Source organism: Odontesthes bonariensis, chromosome 12 (genome assembly GCF_027942865.1).
Source record: "Odontesthes bonariensis isolate fOdoBon6 chromosome 12, fOdoBon6.hap1, whole genome shotgun sequence".
NCBI classification, from domain to species: Eukaryota; Metazoa; Chordata; class Actinopteri; order Atheriniformes; family Atherinopsidae; genus Odontesthes; species Odontesthes bonariensis.
Window position 1 is genome coordinate 6979169 of NC_134517.1, and position 24970 is coordinate 7004138.

A 24970-nucleotide genomic window follows, 5' to 3' on the forward strand; every position below is an offset into this window, starting at 1 on the left:
TGTTTGATTCTAATGGTCTGTTTTGTTTTCCCTCTTGAGAACTTTTCCCGCAAACTTCTTTCTTTATGCATTTTGTTTTCCCTTCAGTGGGTACTGGAGTCAACAAACTCAGAGTTTTTGCAGACCCTAAATGTCTCTCACAAGACTCTTTAAACAGAGGAGCTCCATAAAACACCTTCATAACGAGGAACATTATCGTCAAACATTTAAGGGCATTTAAGGGCTAATCTTTTAAATGACTTCATGCAATCAAGTTTGAGGCTTGGTATAATAGGTCTTTCTTGAACAGACTTTGCAGTGAAAAAAAAAGAATAACTACATCATTTGTTTGATTTTGCTTGCTATAATTTTTCCAGCAAATTTACTTCATTTACCAAAAGGTAACCCCTACCAGTGAGTTGACAAAACCCTAACATCTCCTTACCATATGTTACCAAGTTTCACCGAAGGCTTTAGCTGACCATGGTGCATCACCAACTCACAAATATGCCCATTTTGACATCAAAACAACATGATGCTTATTATATGTGGCTCCCATAACGAAATTCAGCTGAACCATTATTGTGTTTTAACCACGTAGAAAGTTTTGAAAGATTTATTTAGAGTTTGATGCTCTGATGCCCTGAGATTTACAGGCTTAGATGTTGTTTATTAGTTGAGAAGCAGAATTGAATGCAGTCTTTCTTTGCCTGTGACATCAGTTTGACAAAAAAGAGCTAACATGCATCAGGGCTGACGGATATGGCAAATGAGAACATGTTACTCACATGACTTATCACATTAACATCAGCTGTTTCTGCTTCTCGTGAAGAAACATGGTATCAGATTATGATTAGATTATCAGCACGTATCCAGCTATGACAAATTCATGAAGACCTCTTTCCGTCTTTTGTCTTCCTCCCTCGTTTTGTACGCAGTTAGTGACCACAGCTCTGTTTTTGCAGCCACGCGCAGGATAATCTACTCTACCTGCTCACGACTACACTGTGCCGCCTAGTTTATCTATTCAGAGAAAGGTAATAGAAAAGATTGTGATGCACATTTTCTGTGACGTGACATTTCAAACACTGGCTTGAGGTTTGCATGACAAACTGATGGGAAAGCAGCCTTTATGACAAACCTATCCAGAGTTTGTTACAGCCCTCCCTCACAATTTAAGGCTTTTCCCATTTTGTGGCATGCTTTCTCTTGGCCTAATTCTACTGGACATGGATCGTCGGAAAGCTGTGATAAGCAGACACATCCTCAGTGCGTGTGTGTGTGCATGTGTGTGTGTGTGTAAAGAAAATATTGCACTGAGCAAGTGTTTGGCAGACATCTAGTGCTGGAGGGTTTGAGGATCTTTTCAGAGTGATGATAATGCCCTTGTGTTACAGAGCTCAACTCTGGTCAGCAGAACAAAATAACCCATCTGGATATAAATACTCTTTGTTCTTTACTAAATGTGTTACTGGGTGTATAAGTAATGCACACAATATGAGGTCCATGTGCACAGATGGATATATGCATCTTATCTTTTGCAACAAATGATAAGGCACATATATTTGTAAATAGTTTGCACAGATTTTTACATGGTACCTCAGCTGAGGAGCAAGCCATGCCACATCAGTTAACTTAAAAGCAAGAAGAAATACTTGGTCTGCCTCTTTTCTCTCCAATATCTAAAACTCTGTAACTGTGTAATTCAAAAGTTATAAGCCACTCCTTACTTATTTATATTTGTCTTTTCAAGGAGTTGGACTCTCTTGTAATCTTTTAAAGTGGTCTTGAGAAATATTTCTTCAGGCTTTCTAAATGTCTTGTAAAGTTTTTGTTTGGACATTGATTGCTTTTTCACCCATTTTCCATGCAGTACTTGTGCATTAACTTTTTCAGTGGAATAGGTTAATGTTGATTAAGCTACTTAACACTAACCTATGAATCATTCAAGCATAAAAAGGCTAGTAACTCAAGAGATGAACCAGTGTTGTGTTTTACCAGCAATGAATTAAAAACAATAGTGATGGCTCAAGACATTTACACGGTACTGTAGTTTTTGGCTTGTGTAATGGCCTTTGAAAAGGTGCCGTCACTTTGAACCTCTTTGGTAATCTGTAACATTGTTGTGACCAATAATAGCCATTTTGGAGACCTAGCTACTGTCAGTGATTCAGCCATAAGGAAATAATTGAGTGGTTTTTACTTTGTTTTATTATTACTGTGCAGTTTTATCTGTTTACATGTTTGTCATCATTGGATTTGAGATCATTTGAATTTTGGATATAAATAACTTTGCCATCATCAAAAAGACAACCAAAATTTGTAAAGACATGCTCTGTATTTCTTATTCCAATTATTCCAAAAAAGTCGTAGATTAATAGAGCTGATACATGTGCCCGTTGTTATCTGAAATGAAGCCAAAGCCTTAGTTATGGCACAATCTGTCACCTTGCCAATGATGTCACAGAACAGGAGACCAGTTTGATGTACTGGCAAATCTGGGCTCCAACCCCACAAGCAGCCAAAGACCTGCTGAGGATGTTGATCAAGTTTAAAGCAGATCGGATAAAGAGTTTTCAAGATTGGTGAATAAAAGTCAGACATACAGAGTTTCCTTGATATATTACAGATTTCAATACCACTATATTAAACTGAAACTTTCAGATTATGCCAAAAATGTAAATATTTTACAATAAAATTATATGACACTTCAAAATAGCTTCAATACATGACTGGTTGAATAATTCTAAACAAGGTGAAGCTGAAATTAGTTTCCATACGACTGAGCATCCATGTGAACACTATGTGAAGTATGCGCCTCTGTGTGTATCAGCACGCGGTGAGAAGGGTGGAGAAGTTGTTTTCTTTTTTTTTCTTCCTCTCTTATCAAGCCTACATGTCTCCTTGTGGAATGTTTATAGAAAGCAGACCTGTTTCCTCGCTTTTACCAGTAAGCCCTCTTATATTGTTGTTTGCTTTTTATGGCTGATTGATGGGGAAGGGGGCTTGGTCTCTAACAGAAAGGCAGGAAACATCGGTGCCTGAATTTCACAGAGCAGCTCTTAATGCTAAAAGTTTGATTGAAATGTTTGTCTGGCTCTTTACAGTATTTCTTCTTATTTTTTTTTTCGTACTGTTTTTCAAAACATAATCACATGATATTCGGCCAAACAAGCCTCTGCTAGTGGGGGCTGGGATTTTGCTTTCTGAGACATATTATTAGTATTTATGAAAGTAATATTTGCTTTGGAAAGATGGGTAGCAGTGATTCATGATTGCAGTATTGAAGTTGTGCAGATCTATGTATGGATCTGTCATTTCTTAGCAGTTTATGCATAAATAAATGTATGCCAAATGTCCAAGATTTCAGTTGATTGTGAATTAAACAATATGATGCAAATAGGAAATATATCCAGCAATTCTCAAATAATATCTGTTGAAAGAGACATGTAGTAGATAAAGGAGGGAGAGGGGAAGATGAGAAAGGAGAACCAAACCCACCTATGCGTTTGTTCTCAGACAGCAAAATATGATGGCTTGCAGGTTATTAAGTGTGGCAGTTGAATGGTCTGTGATATCTTCCCTCCATTAGGACTTTATGCAGGGGTTCTCCAGTAAATTAACAACTTTTCTTGCTGTGCTGTGCTACTGTATACGTTTGCATTGTTGACTCTTAGCGCAGGCTCGCCTCAGATTGTCTGCTTCCTCCCTGAAGACCTCTTGCCTTGGAAGATTTAGACACTCCTCATGCAAACAAAAGACTGTGTTTCACTTTCGACTTAAGAACTGTTGTCTGTCAGCCAAGCTAAACACAATACATCACTGACATTTATCTGTACTGTATGTACAGATTTGAAGCTGCTATTGATCAACTCATTTGACTGTCAGAGACAAAAAACTGATACTTTGCCCAGATTGTCAGAGGGTTATTGCATTGTATTCATGAAAAACTTCAACCTTCATTCTTCTCGACTGCCCTCTCCTCAGTCACTTGGCCTGCTGCCACACACAGAGGGCCATGCTTAATGTGTAAATCAGCATACTGCTAAACACTGGCTCTTCTCTGAAAGAGCCGCCGAAGGGAACATGACCCTCGCTGTAACTTTGGAACAAAAGAAACAAGCCATCACTTCTCCCCTCGACACGCCATCAGTCTGGCCCGGCAAAGACGGGGCTGAGAATGAACAGACGCTCTGGGCGGCTGAAGGCCGATGCAGAAATGTGGCAGGGACACACTTTTTTTTCACACAAAGGCAAAATAACCTACTATGTGTGCCTTGTATAAAGTTGGTATATTTTCTATTTATTTGATCTGCCACAGTTATATCTCTGTTTGATTACTTAGTACAGCAATGACGTCAATATAATCTTCATGGGGGAACAAATACAAAGTTTTTCCACTTGTTTTATTCACAGAAGCACACATGCTTGGTTCACACATAGATAATGGAGCTGAACTAATAATTAGAATTTGTCTGTATAATCACATAATCTGTCAATGGTTTTTTTTCTGATCAGTCGGATAATAATTCCTCCTGCGAGTCTTATTTGTTTGAACAATTTGAAACATAAAGCTTTTCACTTCAGTGAAGTAAAACAGAAAAGTATGGTGGTTCATTGAACAGGGAGGACTTAGACTCTGTAAGATAACCCAAACTCTCACCCACAGGACAGGAGAGGAACCCCTGCAGGGAGACCACCCCTCATTAGCACTGCACTTACTCTAGTTCTCAGCAACATGACCACCTAGTCTGAAGAACAAATCATATTTCCATAAAATATGAGAATTTTTTTTGAAAAATGCAATACAAATTGTATTTGTAATTTGTTCATTTGTTTGATCTTTATTTATCAGGCACCAAACACCAAAGAAATGAATGTCATTATGTCCACTCAACAACTTCATTGCATTTAGAAATAATATAAACAGACTAAATAAAGTTTGGATAGAGGGATGTGTTACTTCTTCTGACTACACCTTTTAATAATTTGGAAACTAAAGACACTAAATATTGCAGTTTTTAAGAGAAAGCTGTGTCGTTTCGTGTTGAATACTAGATTTCAGCTGCTCAACAGTGTGGCCGTCGTTGTCTGATTTTCCTCTTTGTGGTGCTCCATACATTTTCAGTTGGAGACAGTTCTAGACTGCAAGAACACACACTCCGTTTCCATGAGACTAAGCTGTGAGGGGTTGTGAAGAATGAAATCTGCTGTTGTTCTGATGAAATAACCACTTACCTCCAATATAAATATGTTGCCTTGATGGTAGCATACGTCTCTCGAATATTCCAATAAAGGTTCCTGTGTCAATGCTACCCTCACACCTTAATGCAATATGCAAGTGTGAATTTGTGACACTGATGCACCCACATACCAACACAGACACTGCCTTTTGCTTCTTTCACTGTGAACACCCTGAATGGTCTTTCTTTTCTCGAGTTAATAGTGCTAATTGCTAGTGCTCATCACATTTCAGTTACTTTTTTGTTGCAAAAGTAACTGAAACGTGGACTCGTCTAACCACAGAAAGTGTGTCCATTCTCTTTCTGTCTATCTAAGATGAGCTTGTGTCCAACAAACTCTGCAGGGTTTTTGCACAGAGTTGAATTATGACTTCTTCCGTGTGTAAAACTGTTTCAGGTTACATTTCTGAATGCAGCGACTGTGTGGGGTGAAAATGGTTTTCCAAGGCAGACATGAGTCCACATGCCTATATTTATCAGGGTGACACAACAATCTCTCATTCAGTGCTGCATGAGGTCTTAAAGATCACTTATATTCCTTGGCCTTAACACACAGGTTATGGGTTTTACTTACAATAATCTGCTCCATAGATGTTGAAAGACCACAGTTCTTTGGTATTTTGCATTGAGAAATAATTTTTGGGGCTCATATTGATGATTCTCAGATCGACTTTGGCTCAAAGTGGTGAACCATGACCCATTCTTACTTGTAAGACTCCTCTTATACCAAATCATGACACCCTCGCCTGTCTGAAATTAATTGGCTGATTGTTGAATCTTTCAGAAAATTTGGATCATGTCATCAATTTCTAGATTGTTTATATTTTCTAAATTCAATTAAGTTGGTTGTTTAAGATATTGCAAGGTATTTCTTCTTTATCTCTTTTGAAATAAATATGTATATTCATTAAATGAAGTTTCAAACAAATCAACAAGTTGCAGGTTTAAGTTTTGGACAAAACTAATTGTTTTTGGTCTAAGGCCTTAGCCTTTCTGTGCTTGAAGATTAACTCAAAATTTAGACAGGTACAAAGATACAGACTTGAGTCTTGAAGGGCCTCTGATGTTGAGGAACATAAGTCAGACGCACCGACACAAGGAACAGCGTTGGGAGACTGGTATTCAGTCGCTTAGATGTCATCCAGTCGTTTCTGCTCAATAAATCTGAGACTTTCCATAACTTTCCCTTGAGGAAAAGAAAGAGGCCATAACTTTCACAGACACAGGCAAGCAAAAGAGAAGACAGGGGCAGAAATAGACAGAAGAACACTAAATTCAGAAAACTTATTCAATAGTCAGGGAATAACTTTACAGTCTAGATAGATGCATTCAGAAATGTAATAAAGAAGTGATTGTGGGTAAAATAGATAAACATGAAGAGGAAGGGTATTGACACTTGCCCCTCTGCAGCTCTTCCATCATTCCTTTGTGCTTTGATAATATCCCAAGAAGTCCATGCAGAGCTACACTCTGGCACTCTCCAGCATCGCAAATGCAGAGAAGCCTTCTGTTACTTGTTATGCCTCACAAATTGAATTTACACACTGAAAAGTTCTGCTGGGACGTGCCAGATGCAAAAATCTGGATAAACATGAAAGCACCCAAGGCAGTCATGTGTTGAAATGCCAGCATAGAGAACCAGAGAAAGTATTTTAGCCCTAACCTAACCTTACCTGCATAGTCACTGTTTTACTATTCAAAGCAAATCTGTGGTGTCTTTCTCTCTGTTAAAGTTTGCTGCGTTAAGTTTGAGATTTGCAGACAGATGTATTGTTTAACCAACTAATGAATTTTAAAGAAGTTCATCATTTATATGTGTTATTAGCACATTCAGACCTGGGAGAATGACATCACTTACATAATGTGACTGTGTCTGGAGTGTCTCAGTTGATGGCAAGAAGGTTGCTGCATGTGAATGCCATCCTACAAGGCCAAAGATGTTGAACGTGGACTTTTGTCGGTGGGAAATGGGCCCTTGTTTAATGCTGTTAACAGAAGCATGTATGGAATGCAACAACACAATTATCCTTTATTATATTACACTCATTTGAATACTCCCGATAGCATCAATATGCACTCTCACCAGGCATCCCGCCCATGCACTGAGGAGCTCAGACAAAGGCTTTGTGTGGGTTTTCATCAAAATTCAAACCCCAGTGAGTTGCTGTGGTTTCTTTGCATTTAGCACTGGATTTTGATCTAATGTTGTTATAGATGGAAAATGTATTTACTAGTGTTTGTGAAGTTGGACTTTTGGGAGGAGGTGGGGTAATCTAACCATTCAGTTTACTTGACATGCCCTTGTAGCCTGAAAATGGATATTTTCTTTTGAATTCAACTGGTAGGCTGGACTGACAAGCATCATTGAGGCCACGCTGCTAGCAAAAGTCATGAGTATGATCAGGAGTAACTCGCATGCGTCGATCTATTTAGTTGTGTCTGTGGAGACTTTTTTTTAATGTGCAAAGGTTTTGTTTGGACTCTTTTTCACACTGTGGTTTTCCACTTCTGCACCTGTGGCTAACCCACTCTTAAGTGATCACCTGCACTCTGCCTTTGTATAAATATTCTCTGTGGTTTCTGGGAGATCCAGACTGCTTTGCCCAACTACAATGGTGCAAAGTTCCACTCCACTCCAGCAGCAGCAGCAAGGAGAATCTGACCCTCTAAATCAGACCTCAATATCTGAGATCTGATTATACTGGTTCAAACAAAAATCAAGACTCTTCTGTCAAAAATGAAGACAGAATTGATTTTTGTTTTAAACATGAATAATTTTTTTTTTAAAAAGGAGGATTTTTGTTGGACATGACATTCAACTAAATAGCCATTGACATAGCCAACTTAGCAAACACAACATGAGCATATTTTATTTAGAGGTTACTGAGATATGTATTGGGTCAAGCTGATACTAAGAGCCCTCTACTAATAGTCTGATGCAGTCATCTTATACAGCCTATTTAGCATTTAGAGAGAGTACTTTTTTAAATTTGAATGGATTACTGAGGCTTGAAGTTTCCCCACTTTCAAATGATGTATGGACTTTAAAAATAAGTGACAGTCCTAATGTGGAGTGCTGTAATTACAGTGCATCACAAAGAATTGTCTAACGTTTCCATTTGTTTTTCATTCAGCCCTCCATCTTTGATGAATGAAAACAGACAATTTTTGGTTTTCTTGCTTCACATTTCTGCTAAAATTCATTATTTACCTGTGAGGATTTTTTCAAACTAAACACAGACATTGTACGAAAAACTATGTATTCCAAAAACTTGTCAATTACTTTCATTTTAATTTGCTCGTAAACCGATGCGTTGTCTGCGGATGCATCAGCTGTCAAAATTGTGCAGTGTAGGTGAAAACACTGACCAGACTTGAGGGGCACCCAAAAGAGCAGGGCCTCTGAGAGAAGAAGTGATGGTAGAATGAGGTGGGGTTTAAGGGGGTAAGAATAACTTGTAACAAGGATGATTTAAGACAGACATAAACACTGTGTCCTGTCAACTCCAGACTCACTCCACAGTGCCAGAAATACTGTAAGAAAACCAAGGCACATTCCAGACGGATGCCATCATTAAGTAGGCTGGTGATACACAAATGATATGCTGGGCATGTGAGATAGACTGTGGTCACAGAGGAACATTTTGTACTTATGAAATAAGTTAAAAATATTGTTTCTTTCACCTCACTTCTGATACTGATGTGAGATCCTCTCCCAGCTGAATCACTGTGGAGATATTTTATTTCTCATCTAACAAGCCTGCATGTACGGGTTTCACTAAAGTACTAGCAGCCACTGTATTGGAGCCTGTCTCAAATTAAGACAGTCTCTTTTCGTATCAGCTGCTTCCACAGCTGAAACGGACTAAAACATAAAATGAGATTACACTCATTTCCTGTTTAGAGTTAACATTCCTGTATTCCAGATGGAGTAGCAGCTATGGATGACACAAAGAGACTTTAATGGCCCAAGGTGACTCACACATCCCCAACTGTACGAATTTAATCAGCCAATGAAATCGCAGTGGCAGCCATCCAGGGGTCCTTTTACATCTGGTTTGGAATTATCTACTGCTTGATAGTTAGTCAAGACTTATTACATTTAAAAAGAGTGGATTATTTTTATTTTAGATCATTTCAAATGATCTCCAAGTTCTATACAAGTCCTTTGTATGTTTCAAACAGCGGGGCTTACAGTTGGTGACTGATCGCAGGCTAAAATAACGTATCAGGCAATATTAGATTATTTCATATAGAACAGGGATTTGCAAAACCTTACATTATTATGTTCTGCTTTGAAATAATATATCTACACTACATCAGTTGAAGATTGATGTCTGGCATTGAAATTGCTAACATATTCACATAATGCTTGTGTGTGGATCTTTGGCCAAAAACGGCCCATTAATTTTCTGTCCATCGACTTGAAGCATTTCGAAAAGGCAACTACTGTTAAGATGCACTCAGGAGGGCCAGAATTTTATTCCACTTTGCGGTCAGACCAGGAATGTGCTACAGTAACACAAAGCAGACGTAGCCAGAGTCAAACTGTCGTGTTTATGCAATGACACAATTAGTCTCAGATAAGGGGAGAAGTAGAGCAGCAGCAAAGATGAAAGGTGCTTTAAGTGGTCAACAGTTGTGAGAACGAGGTCTAATCTTTTAAAGCTAAAACAGACACTGTAGCAGTAAAATAGGGATGAAGGACATGAATGAGAAAAAAGCCCACTGGAATCACAAACCTGTACTGTACTACCAGTAATCTTACAGATGAGACCAAAAACTGCTGAAAATTAAATTTGCAGAGATTTTCTTTGAGCAGCATCAGGAGAATGATGATCAAACTGGAGCAAAGGGACAGAATGAAGACATGCACAGGAAGGAAACATCAACGATGACATCCTGTTTGGATTCATCCTCATCAAGCGGCCCTCTTTTTCTCGAATCCCCTCATTTGAATCTTCTGTTAGATGCTATTATCATTATACTCTTCCTGTTTATCAGCCTCAGCAGTCCACACTCTGACCTCATGGAATGATTATGAACACAGCCGGACGGTAATCGGATTAGCTTGGGCACTTGACAGATCATGAGTTTTGTTGGAGCAATCTCCCCACTGGCTCACCAGGGCATTGTACTTTAGCAGAGTAAAAGAACATCGCACATTGTTTGGGATCAGAGGTTTTGTGGGAGATATGAACATTTTAGCTTTTCAGTCTGGAGTTTGTAGTGCTAACACTTTTGAGTTTGATAATCCAGTGAAAATGCTTAACTAGCGCTAGTTAGGGGGGCTGGCTCCTCTTCCTGCTAGGCTTCCAGCCTCTTACAGTTTTGACCACTGAGAGTTAACCAGAACTGGAAAAATGCATGTATTAAAACCATAACAATGAGACGAAAGAAGCTAAAACCTTCAACACTTGTCGGAGGAAACAGTTAATGTCTGCTAACTTGCGCACTAGCAGCAGCTCATGGGGCTGCAAGAGTGGATACAGCCCACCTTTCTTGACAGAAATACACCTACCAACCATAGCAGCTTACGTGGAGACCCTGAAAGTGACAGCAACAGTTTTTCAATTGACAGAAAGAAGCAAGATTAATTGATTTTTACCTGACTGCAAAACAGGTGGCAACCCAGTCTCTGTTTGATTTTGTGATCTTACAGTCCAGGCAGAATTAATAAACCTCATAATCTCAGAAAGCCATCTTTATCAGAAACTTTGGTCCAATTATTGATTTTTATTAGGAATTTATACAGTACATGGGTCCAACAGCCTGCAAGTGTCATCTCTTTATGTTGTTCGTATCTAACTTGTCCTCTGGGAGGTAGTAGTGATACACAACATGACTCTAGTTGTGCTCTTTGCAGCTCTCAGAATGTTAAAACAATATTTCTAGCAATGGGAAAAGATTTAATCACCTTCTATTAGCAGTTGCTTCCACCTTTGAAAAACCTGTTTTTAGTTATTCAGTTTTCTAATTGTTCATGTTGCAATGTTGCTCATAACCTTGACGTTTATTGCAGCTGGTCTTTTTTTGTTGTGCAATTCTACCAGCAGCAGACATGATAAACACTACTGCTCCCATCTTGAATGGACCAACAGGATATTAAGCCTTGAAGTTCAATCCTAATACATTAAATTGACCAATTCTCTCTTCATTTCCAGGTGTCTTCATCTTGTGTTCCAGTGACAAACTACGAGCTGGTAAGTAACTGATTTTTTTTATGCCATTGTTTGCCTTCATGCTATGAGTGGTCAGCAGACATTCATTAGTACTTCCTGGTTGATAATTAGTACCAACAGTACCAGAAGCCACATTCGATAAACTTGTGATTTGTGCTACATATATAAACCTGACTTGACTTGACTTGTTAATTGTTTGGCAAAGGTTTCTCTCTTCTGATAGAACTGTAGATAATTATGAGATTAAAAAAAGCATCCTCAAAGTCCTTAAATCTGGTACATCCTGATGGTGACTAAGAACACTGAGTGGGGCGCAGTTTGAGAATGAAGAGGTTCAAGGGCAATAAAAAAGACATTAGCTCTGTTGCCTTTTTTGGTATCAGCATAAGAAGCCATGCTGGACTTGGCTGTAACTCTCTCACTCGCTTCCTCGCGTGTTGTGTGTTTAAATGGTTTTGGGTGCTTGACAAACCAAAGCAAATATCCCCTGCACTTTTCTGAGCTCACTGAATAAATATTTCTGAAAATGTCTTGTTTTTCTTTCATAAAAGCTGACGTAACCAAGCAAGAACATGTTATTATCCTCACAGATGCTATTGCACTAGATGCTTTCTACGTGAAGACATCTGTTTGAGATGTGGAGAGGCATTGGCTGATCTCTAAGGGCATTGTAAAAGCCATGGTCTTTAGTTCCTAAATGAACACTTTTGGACATAGAGTACAGGGATTTATCACAAAAAAAAATTGCCTCCCATGCTAACTTTTTGCCTACTCTTTACTAACATAACCGGCAATCTGTTAAGGCTGCTATTAAACAGCTGCAAAGTCAACTTTAAGCTACAAGTAGAAGTTTCATACACACTTGAGTATGACAGCAGTTTGTCTCATAGGCAGATCTAAGATGATCAATAAAACAAATGCTTGTTTGGATCAGTCATAGAATAAATTTTATCTGGTTTTTTTTTTTTAGATGGCCAGAGATGGATTAAGAAAGTGGAGTTAAATACTGATGGCAGCATCTTGCATCTCTCAGCACTATTTCCTTTCTCTTTAGCTTGCCAAAGGAGTGTCCCTTGAGGCTCAGCCTGCATTAAAGGTGCTGATCACCCTCATAAACACTGATGAGCTGAGTTGTAAAATTTCTCGGCCAATCGTTACTGCTAAAGCTACGTGCAACGATGAATTTCAGGACAAGCCAGTATTTCAGTAGTCCTAAAATTCAGTCTGATGGACAGTGTGGCCATAGATGTAAAAGCATTGTGAATAAATGGAGACTGAATACCTGTTGGGATTCTTCTTTCTTTTCTCAGCCGATTTAGTTATTTTCATACATTTCTATAGATATAATGAGTGCATTGTCTGAATATACTGCACATGTGGGTCAGGATATACCTGGTGGGCCCACTGTTGAAGTGTCACCCGGGGAACCAATAAAATGGTATGTTTTAACCCATCAATAGTGCTGTGAAAGAATGTTTTAGGCCCGACCATGGTCTTTTTTTAACCCTAAGCAGGTTGATTACATTTTGAACCCTAGCTTAAACCCTTTTAAAGGCTAACCCTAACCAGAAAAATGTACCCTAATGCTAACCAAGGAGTTATAATAAGAAAAGATATAAAAAGAAAAGATTGAAAGAATAAAATCAAGGAATTAACGAAACCGTTGTGGTATTGTGGTGTCAAAAGAGATTCTCACATTTGAAAGCACTGCTTGCACTGGCACCCTCCTCCAACTGGTAACATGGACTTTGTGGCTTGGTTAATGCTTTGTGATAATTTTTGCTCCAGAATTCTAATAATAAACGATAATAGCCTCCTCGCAGACAAATTGGTACCTGCTCAAGTACATGTATGGAAATAATGTGCCCTGATAACACCTGGACTGTTAAGATGTGCTACACAGTGTTAGGATGTTTTTTAGGAGTTATGTCAGGAAACCCATCTGTGTTTGATGTATAAAATATATTCTACATAATGTCAGTAAGTCATTCTATTTTTGCATTACCACACTGGTGTATCACAGGAACTTGATGATGCAGTTCAATGTGCAGACATGCATGCATGCAGGCCTGCAAGCATTCCCAGCAGCGGAGCTTCAGCCTGAGGTGTGCTCTTGGTCAGCTCTCCTCAGCTCCTTGTTTGGTGAATTCCACCACTTGAAACCAACATGATTTACTGTCACATTCATGTGAAAACTGATTACAACACCCGCCATTTATTAACTTAGTCAGGGAAATGTTGGCAGGAGATATAAACCTTTTCTTTCCCGAATCCTGACTTTTCAGTCAGATGGATGAGTTACAACTGGACGAAATACAACTTCAGTACCAGAATATCATGTTCTACTTGCTAAAATTAAAATGAAGTATTTTCATATTTCTTTCTAGATTTTGCCAAAAAAATGTCATGATAAAGGTGAATGGTGAGAGCATCTTGTTTTTGGAACACAAGAGTCATTTATCCAGTGTTGTGCACCAATTTGTCACAGATCTGTTGATTTTCAAAATCTACAAAAGTTGAGCTTGAAAGTTTAGGCTTTACCTTGAAGAAAGAAACAGTATAATCACCAAGAAAACAAATCACCATGTCCTCGTAAATTTTGAACATGGTCATAAAATACTTTTCTTCTTAGAACTTCTTTTGCATCTTGATCATATCTGAGAACTGTCATATTGTCCAGTCAAGTCCAAGGCCAAGATATTCCAGGAAACAGTACATACTGCAGTAGAATATCAGTGATGATGAGCGTGTAGATGGTTCTGCTCTGTTTTCTTCTGGAGCAGACAGTTTGTGTGAAATGCCATGTACTGTAATGTGCATGAACCTTTGTGGAGTTTTGAGAGTCACGTGCTTGAACTGGAGTAGATGGATGCAGCTTGTTTTTACGATTGGATGATGAGCCACAGGACTGATAATTGACAGAAATGATATGGTAGGATTACAGAAAAACTCAGTTACACCATCATATTCATTAGTGTAATTATGTAATTGATGACTTCTTAGTCATGATTTAAATATAGTAATCCACTAGTTACTAACAGTAGAGTGTACTAACCCATTATTGAATGAATCTGCCCATTGGACCCCCAACTGGACTTCACTTGCGTGAGGTTGCACGGTGTGATAAAAAGCATGCTGCAAGCATTCCTCAGACGTTCCCTCATGTCGAAGCCCGTGCTGCCAGGAATAAGTTTTATTATGCACAATGAGGGTATGAACTGCAGTCAAGGAGTTCTCACTGGTGAGGTCGACTGCATATCTTAGCACATGATCAGACCAGATAGACACATAATGAATGCCAGCTCTCACTAGCAAGGACAGACACACTCTCAGAAAAACCATAAACCACCAACACCTACGTCATCCAGCTTGCTTTTTTAAATAGGTCCTATGAAGTGGAGGAACAGGGCCAGGACATTGCAGGGTAATGAGTAACTGCAGGGCATAGATGCAGTCCAATTAGAGCTGTGTTTAGAACCATGCATGTTTGCCTGATGTTCCCTGTATTGTGCAGTGTATTTAGGCACCAATCAGGGATCCTCTTACAATTTACTATATGATCCCAGCTCCCTTGGAATGCAGGAGCTACAATAAAAAAATCAACATGTTTAACGCTAAAGTCATACAATAAGTTAGTGTTTCTTACCTGTACTAAGTGGTTATTTGTTATCAGGTCATAGAATTGACAATAGAATTCACAGTATTGCATTTGCAGTTTACCACAACTAAGCTACAACTTGTCAAACTCCAAGCAAATTTGTTTGGAGGAAGACCTGCTGCGGCCTCTGGTCCCTGGGGCCCTGTTACTTTGAGGACATGGCTGACCTGGCACCTACCGATGACAACTTGGTGCATACACCAACGAGGATATTACTAAGGTCAAGGAAGACATCTGGAAGCTTGCGATGAACTAAAATCCAAAAATGAAATGTTGAACTCACTTCTGGACCTGGCCCACTGGCAGTCCATGCATATCGTCTCACTGAAAACAGCTCTACAGGACACAGTTCTTTGGGACCCTGACACTTCACCCCAGCCTTTCTCGAACTCAACACCAAAACACACACTTTGGTGTGAAGTGATCCACCACCCAGTTATGGCCCTGTAGCTGCCGGGACTCAAGGCTTGGCGCCGAGCAGTGCCCGGCCGGTTGCTGCCCTCGCTAAGAGACAGGCTCGATGTTCACTGTCATCCTCAGCAAATGGTAAATGGACTGTACTTGTATAGCGCTTTTCTAGTCTAGCTGACCACTGAAAGCGCTTCTAACACTACGTGCCACATTCACCCGTTCACACACACTCATACAGCACGTCTACGTCTATACACACTACGTGCTTTCTAATCATTCACACACACACACATTCATGCACCGATGGATTTATCGGTAGGCAACGTGGGGTTCGGTGTCTTGCCCAAGGACACTTTGACATGTAGCCCGGGGAAGTTGGAGTCGAACCACCGACCTTCCGATTGGTGGGCGACTGCTCTTCCTCCTAAGCTACAGCAAAGCGTCGTTAGCTCCCCAATATGCGGTGAGTGGACACACCGAGATCCATCGCCGTTTGGACCGGGGGCATGGTCTGGTGGGGGCTCGTACCACGGTGTGTACGCCTGCGGTCACTGCTGCTATTGTCTCCCCATCCGCGACCTCTGTCTCATCTCCTGTTGCTGCTGGACCGACGATCCGGAATGCTTCGCCGGCTAGGTCTGGCTCCCGCGGACGTGGATCAGACATGTCCATCGTTGGAACATCCATGGTCAGGCATGTCCAGGTAACCAGGGCTCTAGACTAACTTTTTGCACTGGTTGCACTGGTGCGCCCAGCATAAAAGTTAGGTGCACCCAAATTTTCAAACGCATTGCATTTAACACTGCAGTTTTACAGGTTCACTTTCTTATTTATTTATTTTTAAATCGCTGTCCATATAGGCAATATTGACTTGTAAACAATTAACTAGCAATCTAGTCAAAATAAAGTTCTTTATTTGGAGCACAATTCTACAAACTTACTGAACTTAACTTACTAACTACTAACTGAAACTTACTGAAAAAGTGTTGGTGCTTAAAGTGCTTCACTGGCCTGAAATTTAAACTTAAAACATCTCAAGATAAATTAAATTAAAAAAAAAATCTAAATTAAAATTGCAAGTGTTTTAAGGGCTTCAAACTGAACATCTTATGGCTCAATGTCTTATGCTGAACGATCAGGAATGCCATTTACTCACTGTTCACAATTAGCACAGACGTCTTTTTTTTCAATTTATCTGCGATGACTCCTATAAATTGCGCGCACGCGACATCATTGCTGTACGTCGGGTTTATGTTCAAGCCAATTTTCTTCTGAAGAATTATTTCGGACTTGAACTTAGTGAAGGGAACTTTTGCAATATGGTAGGCAACGTTAAACTTGATTATCGTCTCGGCCTCGTCCGATGATCTGTTTGCTGCTGAAAGGCAGCGAGGAGAGGGGACACTTGAGCAGTGCTCTTATCGCGGGTAATGTGTTTCATAGATGCGTTGTGCTTTTTCAGCGTTTCAATTCCAAATGTATTAGAACCAGTCACAAATACACTATTGCCACACTTTACAGTAAATGCAGTGCATTATATTATCGGCTTTACTGCATCTTAGCCAAGGAGACTGGTCAAGCCACTCTCTTGGAAATGTATACACTTTACCCCTTTTAATTTCAGTTGGTTCTGGCTCAGAGTCGATCGTATGTGGCTCATTATCTGATGCTAGCTCCGGACCAGGGCATGACATAACGTGGGAGGTCGATGGCTCCGTGTCAGAACATTGGTTGTGGTTATTTTCGGACGTATCAGGCCTTAACTTAATGAAAAAGTTGTCAATCGTTCTTTTCATCTTATCACCCGCGGCTACATCCACTGTTTATCTGACGGTTCATCACCTCTCTGTCTGACTACAGGATGCGCGTGTTCAAACGTACACACACGTACACGGGCCAATCAGAGGGGGGTCCCGCCCTTCACTATCTCTGATTGGTTTAGACCACGATATGGGTCTAATGTGTGTCTGTTGTCAGTAGCGGCTCGTGGTCTGGAAAATAGGCGGGGCAGATGATCTGCGTTATCAAAATGCAAGCTTTTATGGAGCATACGCAATAGGCCAATAGTCTATGCAACCATACGCGGGGGGGGGGGTGCGCACTCGCATAAAAGTCTGCCATACAACAAACACAAAAGCCACGTGAAAATGAGCGAAGAGAAAGTTTGTGAAAGGAATTAATACTGCCTACGTTTCAATTATAGGGAAACTTGTCGCAAAGCATTACCTAGCATGGCTAATTTCATGGCACAATTCAGATGCGCCTTGCTGGACTCGTGTTTTTTGCCTTTTCCGAAAAATGCTTCATATCACACACACCGACAGTGCTCCAACCTAAGCTAGCAGACAAGTAACCTACTGTACATGTACGAAGCTGTCAACACGTTGTTTACTGTCTCAACATTGCTTTGCTCATCAAGCTAAGATATTTCATTAAATCACTCCCAGTTTCCCATTTTGCAAAGACTTCGTTCACAATTACTTAAACTTTGTAAGATAGCAACTATAAAGTAAAATCTTTACCTACCACAAACGTGAATCCGGATTAAACAGCCAATATCCTTCATCAAATCCGACATAGTTATCCGTTTTATCCAACAAGTTTGTAGGGGAATTTGGCGGCACTGAAGTTCCCACTGGCTAGATGGGCGGAGTAATATTTCTTAAACCCTTTGAGTCCTTTCCATGTCCAGGGCAGATCATACACCTGCCCCAATAGCATCTATACAGGCGCGCTAAATGTAACATGATATTATGCTACGTAGGGGCCTACAGTGATTCTGATTGGTAGAATGTGCTCGAGAGTTTGGCGGGGCCGGGCTTAGCTGAGGGCAGACCAGGCATCTGCCCTGGCCAATGGCCATAGATCTAACGTTAAGCAGCCACACTGGAGGTAGGCTATATTTCAGTGAAAATAAAAACAGATTCCACTCGCAAAGTCCGTCACAAGCCACAATATGGTGTAATACGATTCCCACTGTGATTGAAGTTGAAATAAATATTTGATCTATAATTTATAATTATCTATATTTTATCTATAAAAGAAAGGTAGGGGTGTGGAAGGCGGGGCTCTGCCCATCCTGCCCAAATACAGCGGCCGCGGCTGTCTGTTGTTGAACCACAGGGAGACTTTGAGTCTTATGCTGCATGTATACCAAGAGCGAAACTACGCTACCTGAGCGCCGGAAATCATTATTTCTCTATGGAGGGTGAGCTAACTGGGCGACCAGAGCGGAATTGCCAGGGGCGAAGAGAACTGAGCTACCAGAGCGGATTCCAGCGATTAAACTCAAGCTAACTTTATGGTAATGAGCTATGACGCGGTTCGGCGAAAACCAATGACAATTCACAGATTGTAGGGGTCCGACAATCAGCGGGATTCGCGGAAACAGACGTGTAAACTTTGGTTCCTATCCAAACAATAGTCGTTTAATCCTGAGATTGTTGCAATTGCCGTGTCGAGTGCTTCAATACAATAGTGTAGTAGCCCCACGCATACCTTTCTCACTGCAATTAAGTTTTATTTTGGATTTATTTCGGATTTTATTTCGAATTTAGTTTATTTTTCACAGCTGCCTCTGCTATTCCTGCTCTTCTCAGGTGTACCTAATGTAGTTTTACATAATTTGTAACGTGATGTATATCTTGTATAACAAATTGTAAATAACAACACGTTTATTCGTGTCCCTGCCCTCTCTTTCCTCATGTTTTTTTTCGCGGGGGTGCTGCACAGCCGCGGGGCCTTTAAAAATTGAACATTCTAAATGTGACGTCACGAGCTACCAAAGCTACCAAAGCAAATTCTCAAGCAAAGCTTCTCCAGCTACCTCCGCTACCAGGTAGCGTAGGTCGCTCTTGGTGTACAACGCAGCATTAGACTTTCTTTTTTTTTTTTTTTTTTTTAAATTTTCTGTTTATTGGGATTTTTCACATTTTTACATACATGAACATTACACACTAAACATCGCTTTACACAGAACTTTCACTTGGGAGCCGTTATTCTAATAAATTTTGACTTATCTGGTATAAGTAGGTTATTCTCTATTTGTTGTCACTATCTTTCGTCTTAAATATTGTCCATTTTGTCCATTTTTTGTCCATTTGTGCCTGTTGGAGTCTCAGTCGATGCGTCAGTTTCTCCATAATGTAAATTTCTTCTATTATGTCAATCCATTGGTTTTGACAAGGGGGGGTCAGTCTTTCTCCAGTTCCTCGTAATAGCTTTCTTGCAAGCTACTAACATTATCTTAATCAGATACCTGTCCTTTCCCCTTATATTGGCACCGTGAAAAATGCACAGATATAGTACCCTACTACTCAAGGGGATATCATATCCCAAAATCTTCTTCACCGTTTCATGTACATTTTTCCAAAATTGAACAATTTTTGAACAGTTCCAAAATATGTGTGCATGATCGGCATTCACTGATCCACAATTTCTCCAGCATCCCAGGTTGGTGTCACTATACTTATTCTTGACTTTAGGTGTAATGAAAAATCTTATTAGATTTTTCCATGCAAATTCCCTCCATATCCGTGAATTGGTGGATGTCTGATGCGTTTTCCACATGTCTAGCCAATCTTCATCTGGAATTGTCACGTTAAGTTCTGATTCCCATTTTTCTTTAACATACTTAGTTGAATTCTTATTCAGCCTCAGTTTTTGATATAAAGTGAAAATGATTTTAATTTTTGTTCCACTGAATGAATTTATCACAATTTGAATCATACCATTCACTTCAACACAGGGATCCCACTTTATTTCTGTTCTATAATAATCTCTTAATTGTAGGTACCTGTAAAATTCGTGTTTATCTAAGTTATACTTCTCCTTCAGTTTTTGAAAACTCTCAAGCTCTCCATCCTTCTGAAGTGTGTACCACCCTGTGACTCCTTTGTTTATCCATTGTTTAAACCCTTTATCATATATTGCTGGTTTGAAATCGCTATCATATGCTACCCACCTGAGCATCTTCATTTCTTTTTTAATCTTGTATTTTTTTAATGTTTTGAACCATAAATCCAATGTAAATACTGTAATCGGATCCATATTTTTCTTGATTTTTTTCATATCTATCTTTGTCCCCGATAACACTTTGAATTGGGTATCCTCCAAATTCCTTCTCCATATCTTTCCACTTGGCCATGTAGTCCGGTGTGCACCAGCATATAATATGTCTGAGTTGGGCAGCACAAAAGTATTCTCTTAATTTTGGAAGACCCATACCTCCTTTGTCTTTTGGCAACTGAAGAGTTTCGTATTTAACTCTAGGTTTTTTTCCACCCCAAATAAATCTAGATATTATCTTGTCCCATATCACAAATTGATTTTGAGGGACCTCTATTGGTAGTGCCTGAAACAAATATAAAAGTTTTGCTTGCACATTCATTTTAATAGCTTCAATTTTTTAATTCAAATCTAGAGGTAAAGTAGTCCATCTATCTATATCTTTTTGTATCTCCTGGCTTATTTTATCATAATTTGCTTTGTACAGTGAAGATAACCCTTTAGTAATGTTAACCCCTAGATATTTAATCTCTTTCATATTCCATTTAATGGGCAATGATTCCTGTATTTCTTTTGTCGGAATGTAATTAAATGTTAGAATTTGTGTTTTGGTTATATTTATTTTATATCCCGAAAGATTACCATACTTTCCAAAAAGATTCATCAGCTCTGGTAACGATTCATTTGGCTGTTCGAGGAAAGTTATTACATCGTCTGCAAAAAGCCCTATCTTGTGTTCCTCTCCCTTTACTGTAACTCCCTTGATTTTTTCTTCTTGTCGTATTGCTTGTGCCAGAGGCTCTATAAAGAGGGCGAACAATGTAGGCGATAAACTGCGACCTTGTCTGGTTGATCTTTGTATGTTGAATTTGTCAGTCAGGCTTCCATTTATTTTGATCCTCGCTGTGGGGTGTTGATATAATGTCTTTATACACTGTACTGATTTATTACTGAATCCAAATCGTTCTAGCGTTTTATATAGAAATTCCCAATTTACTAAATCAAATGCTTTTTCTGCGTCAACACTTATTAATACGGTACTTTGCTTTTTCTGTTGCGCCTGATCTACTATGTGTAGTACTCTTCTGATATTATCATGTGTTTGACGTCCTCTCATGAATCCTGTTTGGTCTTCCTCTATCAGATCTGTTATAAAGTTATTTAATCTATTAGCAATTATGGATGTGTATATCTTGTAGTCTACATTTAATAGTGAGATTGGTCTATAATTACCACAGTGCTCTTTATCTTTTCCTGGTTTTGGTATGACCGATATAATGGCTTCTCTCCAAGATGGAGGAATTTTATTGTTATTAAGTGTCCAATTGAATGAAGCTGTAAGTATTGGTGTGAGCTCCTCTCTAAACGTCTTATACCACTCTGCTGGGTATCCATCACTGCCTGGCGACTTATTATTTCTTAATGTATTTATTGCCTCTTTCACTTCAGCATTAGACTTTCTTAGTCGTAGACTTTTTTTAATTTTTTCCTCGAACGGGTGGTTGCACCTGTGCGACCTCAGATTTTTTTTAGTTGCACCATTGAGAAAATAGGTTGCACGTGCGACCAAATTGGTCGCACTCTAGAGACTGTGTTACCCAGGTGCGTTCATCAGTGACATCACCAACTCCGCCCATGAGCTTTCACAGCATCTTCTCTTTCCACAATAGTAGTTCACCCAGGCAAAAACAATCTCAAGCTGCAGCAATCAGAGACCCTTAAGCAAGACTTTGGGCCTGGTTACATGGAAACGTTTTTCATAATAACCGATATTTTTGCTTATCGTTTGGCTGTCGCGGCCATATGGAGCCGGCGTTCTGGGTACCCTAAAACGATATTTTTGGAGAATGGGTTCCAGAGTGGGAAGATCTAGGAACGCCGCCGTTCGCGTTGCCATTGTTACAGCCAGAACGGATTTGTTTACATCTGCGTCACAGCCACATGACGAACGCCAGTGACGTATACAACATCCATTCAATGTAACTCCACCTCATCGTCGGTCCAGAAGAGAGAGTCGTTTCTTCTTGCAGACGCGGACATCTTCCTTCTTGTTGTTGTTGTCGTTTGAGCTTCACGTGAGCTTCGCGCTGGTAGAAGTAGGGGCGTACACGCATGCGCATTGCTTCTTCTATTGTTCTGGTGTAACCGGTGGGGGTGGCTTACAGCGCACATAGAGGTGTGGCGTGTGTACTGCATCGTTTTCAGCAAGCGTGGCGTTGCCATGAGGACCTGATATTTTTACAGAAGCTTTCCTGTGTGGTCGCAATAATTTTCGTACTCGGTTTAAAAAAAACCTTGTTTCATTTTCGTGTAGCTTGGGCCTTTATCACCCTCATCCACAGCATTAAACAGTTAAAGAAACAATGCATCATCTCCGGCCCACTTCCTTCACCTCGGTTTGGGGACATCAAATTCCGCCGCTTGCAACAGCTTCACATTGGCTCAAAGGATACTGCAACTCCAACAATTCGTTGACAATTTTACAACCTTTTACAATTGACCATACCTACAAACACGACGGCTTACATCCAAATCATACAGGATCTTATATTTTATCCATGAACATTAAACTGACTCTTCACTCTAATAAACCATTTACAGATTGACGGTACAACAGCCACAACTCAGTCAAACTCCAATCTCCTCCTAAATTCCTTTTCAAAACCTTCGATCTTTAAATAAACACAGGTTTTAACAAGTCCTCCATCCCAGCATCAGACGCTGCATGTGAGGACTTTGCAGACCACTTCGGAAGTAAGATCAATGCTATTAGATCCAGTCTTTTATCTCAACAAAATGTTGATTTTAACTAGGGCTGGGACTTTAACGCGTTAATTTTGATTAATTAACTACACACATATTAGCGCGTTAAAAAAAATAACGCATTTTAATCGCACACTATAATTTTTTTTTTTTTTTTTTTTTTTTTTAAATACAGACGGATGGAAGCGTCGACAAGAGCGTGGTTGTGTGCAGATTATGCAACAAGGAATTCGCGTATCACCGCAGCCTATCAAGCCCAGAGGCGGCGCTAAGGGGTTGCTTGCGGTTGCTATAGCAACCCCAAGAATGTGCTCAGCAACCCCATAGCTACCATAGCTAATGGGGCTAGAGTCAGGTTTACTGCTCACAAAGAACAGAAGTGCAGTGCAACAACGACAACAATATTAAGAAGTAAAGAATCACGTATGTTGCTGCGTGGTAGCCTATCCCTGTTTTTCGTTCTTTAGCTGATAAATATACATATGGAAAGGTAACAACAGCTTACTGGTGAAACGGCTATCCACATTGTTCCTAGATCTACAGTAGCTGTGGTGATGTCATTCTACAGTCAGCCAATCACGTCTGTTCTAAATTACCCGGGGAAATCGGAGGTCTAAAATAATATTTCCATAAAGCAGATTTATGAGATAAATAGAAACCCTATTTAATTGTATTCTCAGTTTAATTCGTTTTTGAATAGTCATATGTTACAGTTTTCCTCTCATTTTAGCACCCATTCACTCATAACATAGCTAAACTGCAATTCTAAATGGATATTTGGCGATTCTAACTGGAATATGGCGATTTTGAGAATGTCCTTCTTCAAGTAACACAAATAAGGTAGGAAATCTCAGTTGTTTTTCATATGCTCGCCGAAACACTATTATCAAATAGTCTTCTTGTGACTTGATTTGTTAGTCGACTCTAGGTGCGTGCAGTCTATCTAGAGCTACTTGCTAAGTAGCCTAGTGTCAGTGCAGTTAGCACCATCTTTTGAAAATAACGGACACACTTTTTACTTCATGTTAGGTTGCCAGCGTGCTTCCTCTGCCATAATGTGATGCAAGTAGATTGGCTTGAGTAGGCAATGTGTCCGCTGTGGCAGCGGACAGACTGGTGTGAGCAACAAGTTTGAACGTAATGTTGTGCCTGTGTGATTTAGCACTGTAGCCTACGAGGCTACTGTTGGAAGCCCGCCGGGTAGAACTATCTATTGAAAGTTGTCGCCTACAACTGTTGTGCGTCAGATGAGATGAAATAGAAAGTCCGCACTGTAGCTCATTCACTCCCAGCTCTTTTTTTCCAAGATGAAGTTGATCAAAACTTATTTGAGGAACACAGTGGGCAAAGTAGCCTTTGTGGATTGGCTATTTTATCCTTAGTGAACGGGCTATGAATGAATGAGATGGACAGGTATGCCTGAGTGTGCGTGTGTGGTTGCGTACACGGGCTGGGGCTGTCTTGCAAGTTTACAGTATGCAAGGCTACATTACACTATGCAAGGCTGCATGCAGACGGTGGAGTAAAGGCTGATTCATACTCGGCGCAAACGCGCAACTGTTCTGGCTCAAGAACCATTAATGACGTCATCGAAAGCGCCAGCCCCTTCACAGTTCCTTCAGCTCATAAGCGCAGTTTGCGCCGAGAATGCGTCACATTTGCAGTTCTCTCCAGACCAGCGAGCGTCACTGTTGAGGAAACAAGCTGAAAAGCATACGAAGAAAAGC

At 40.0% G+C, this 24970-nt stretch overlaps 1 protein-coding gene across 7 annotated transcripts in view; it reads left to right on the plus strand.

Moving 5' to 3' along the window:
* Positions 1-24970, plus strand: part of tns1b (tensin 1b) — a 238290-nt gene that overhangs the window by 116268 nt on the left and 97052 nt on the right. For all 7 annotated transcript variants that reach the window (XM_075479009.1, XM_075479008.1, XM_075479013.1 and 4 more), the window contains one exon: positions 11387-11425. In XM_075479009.1, coding sequence (XP_075335124.1) covers positions 11387-11425 — 39 coding nt within the window. The remainder of the gene's footprint in view (positions 1-11386; positions 11426-24970) is intronic.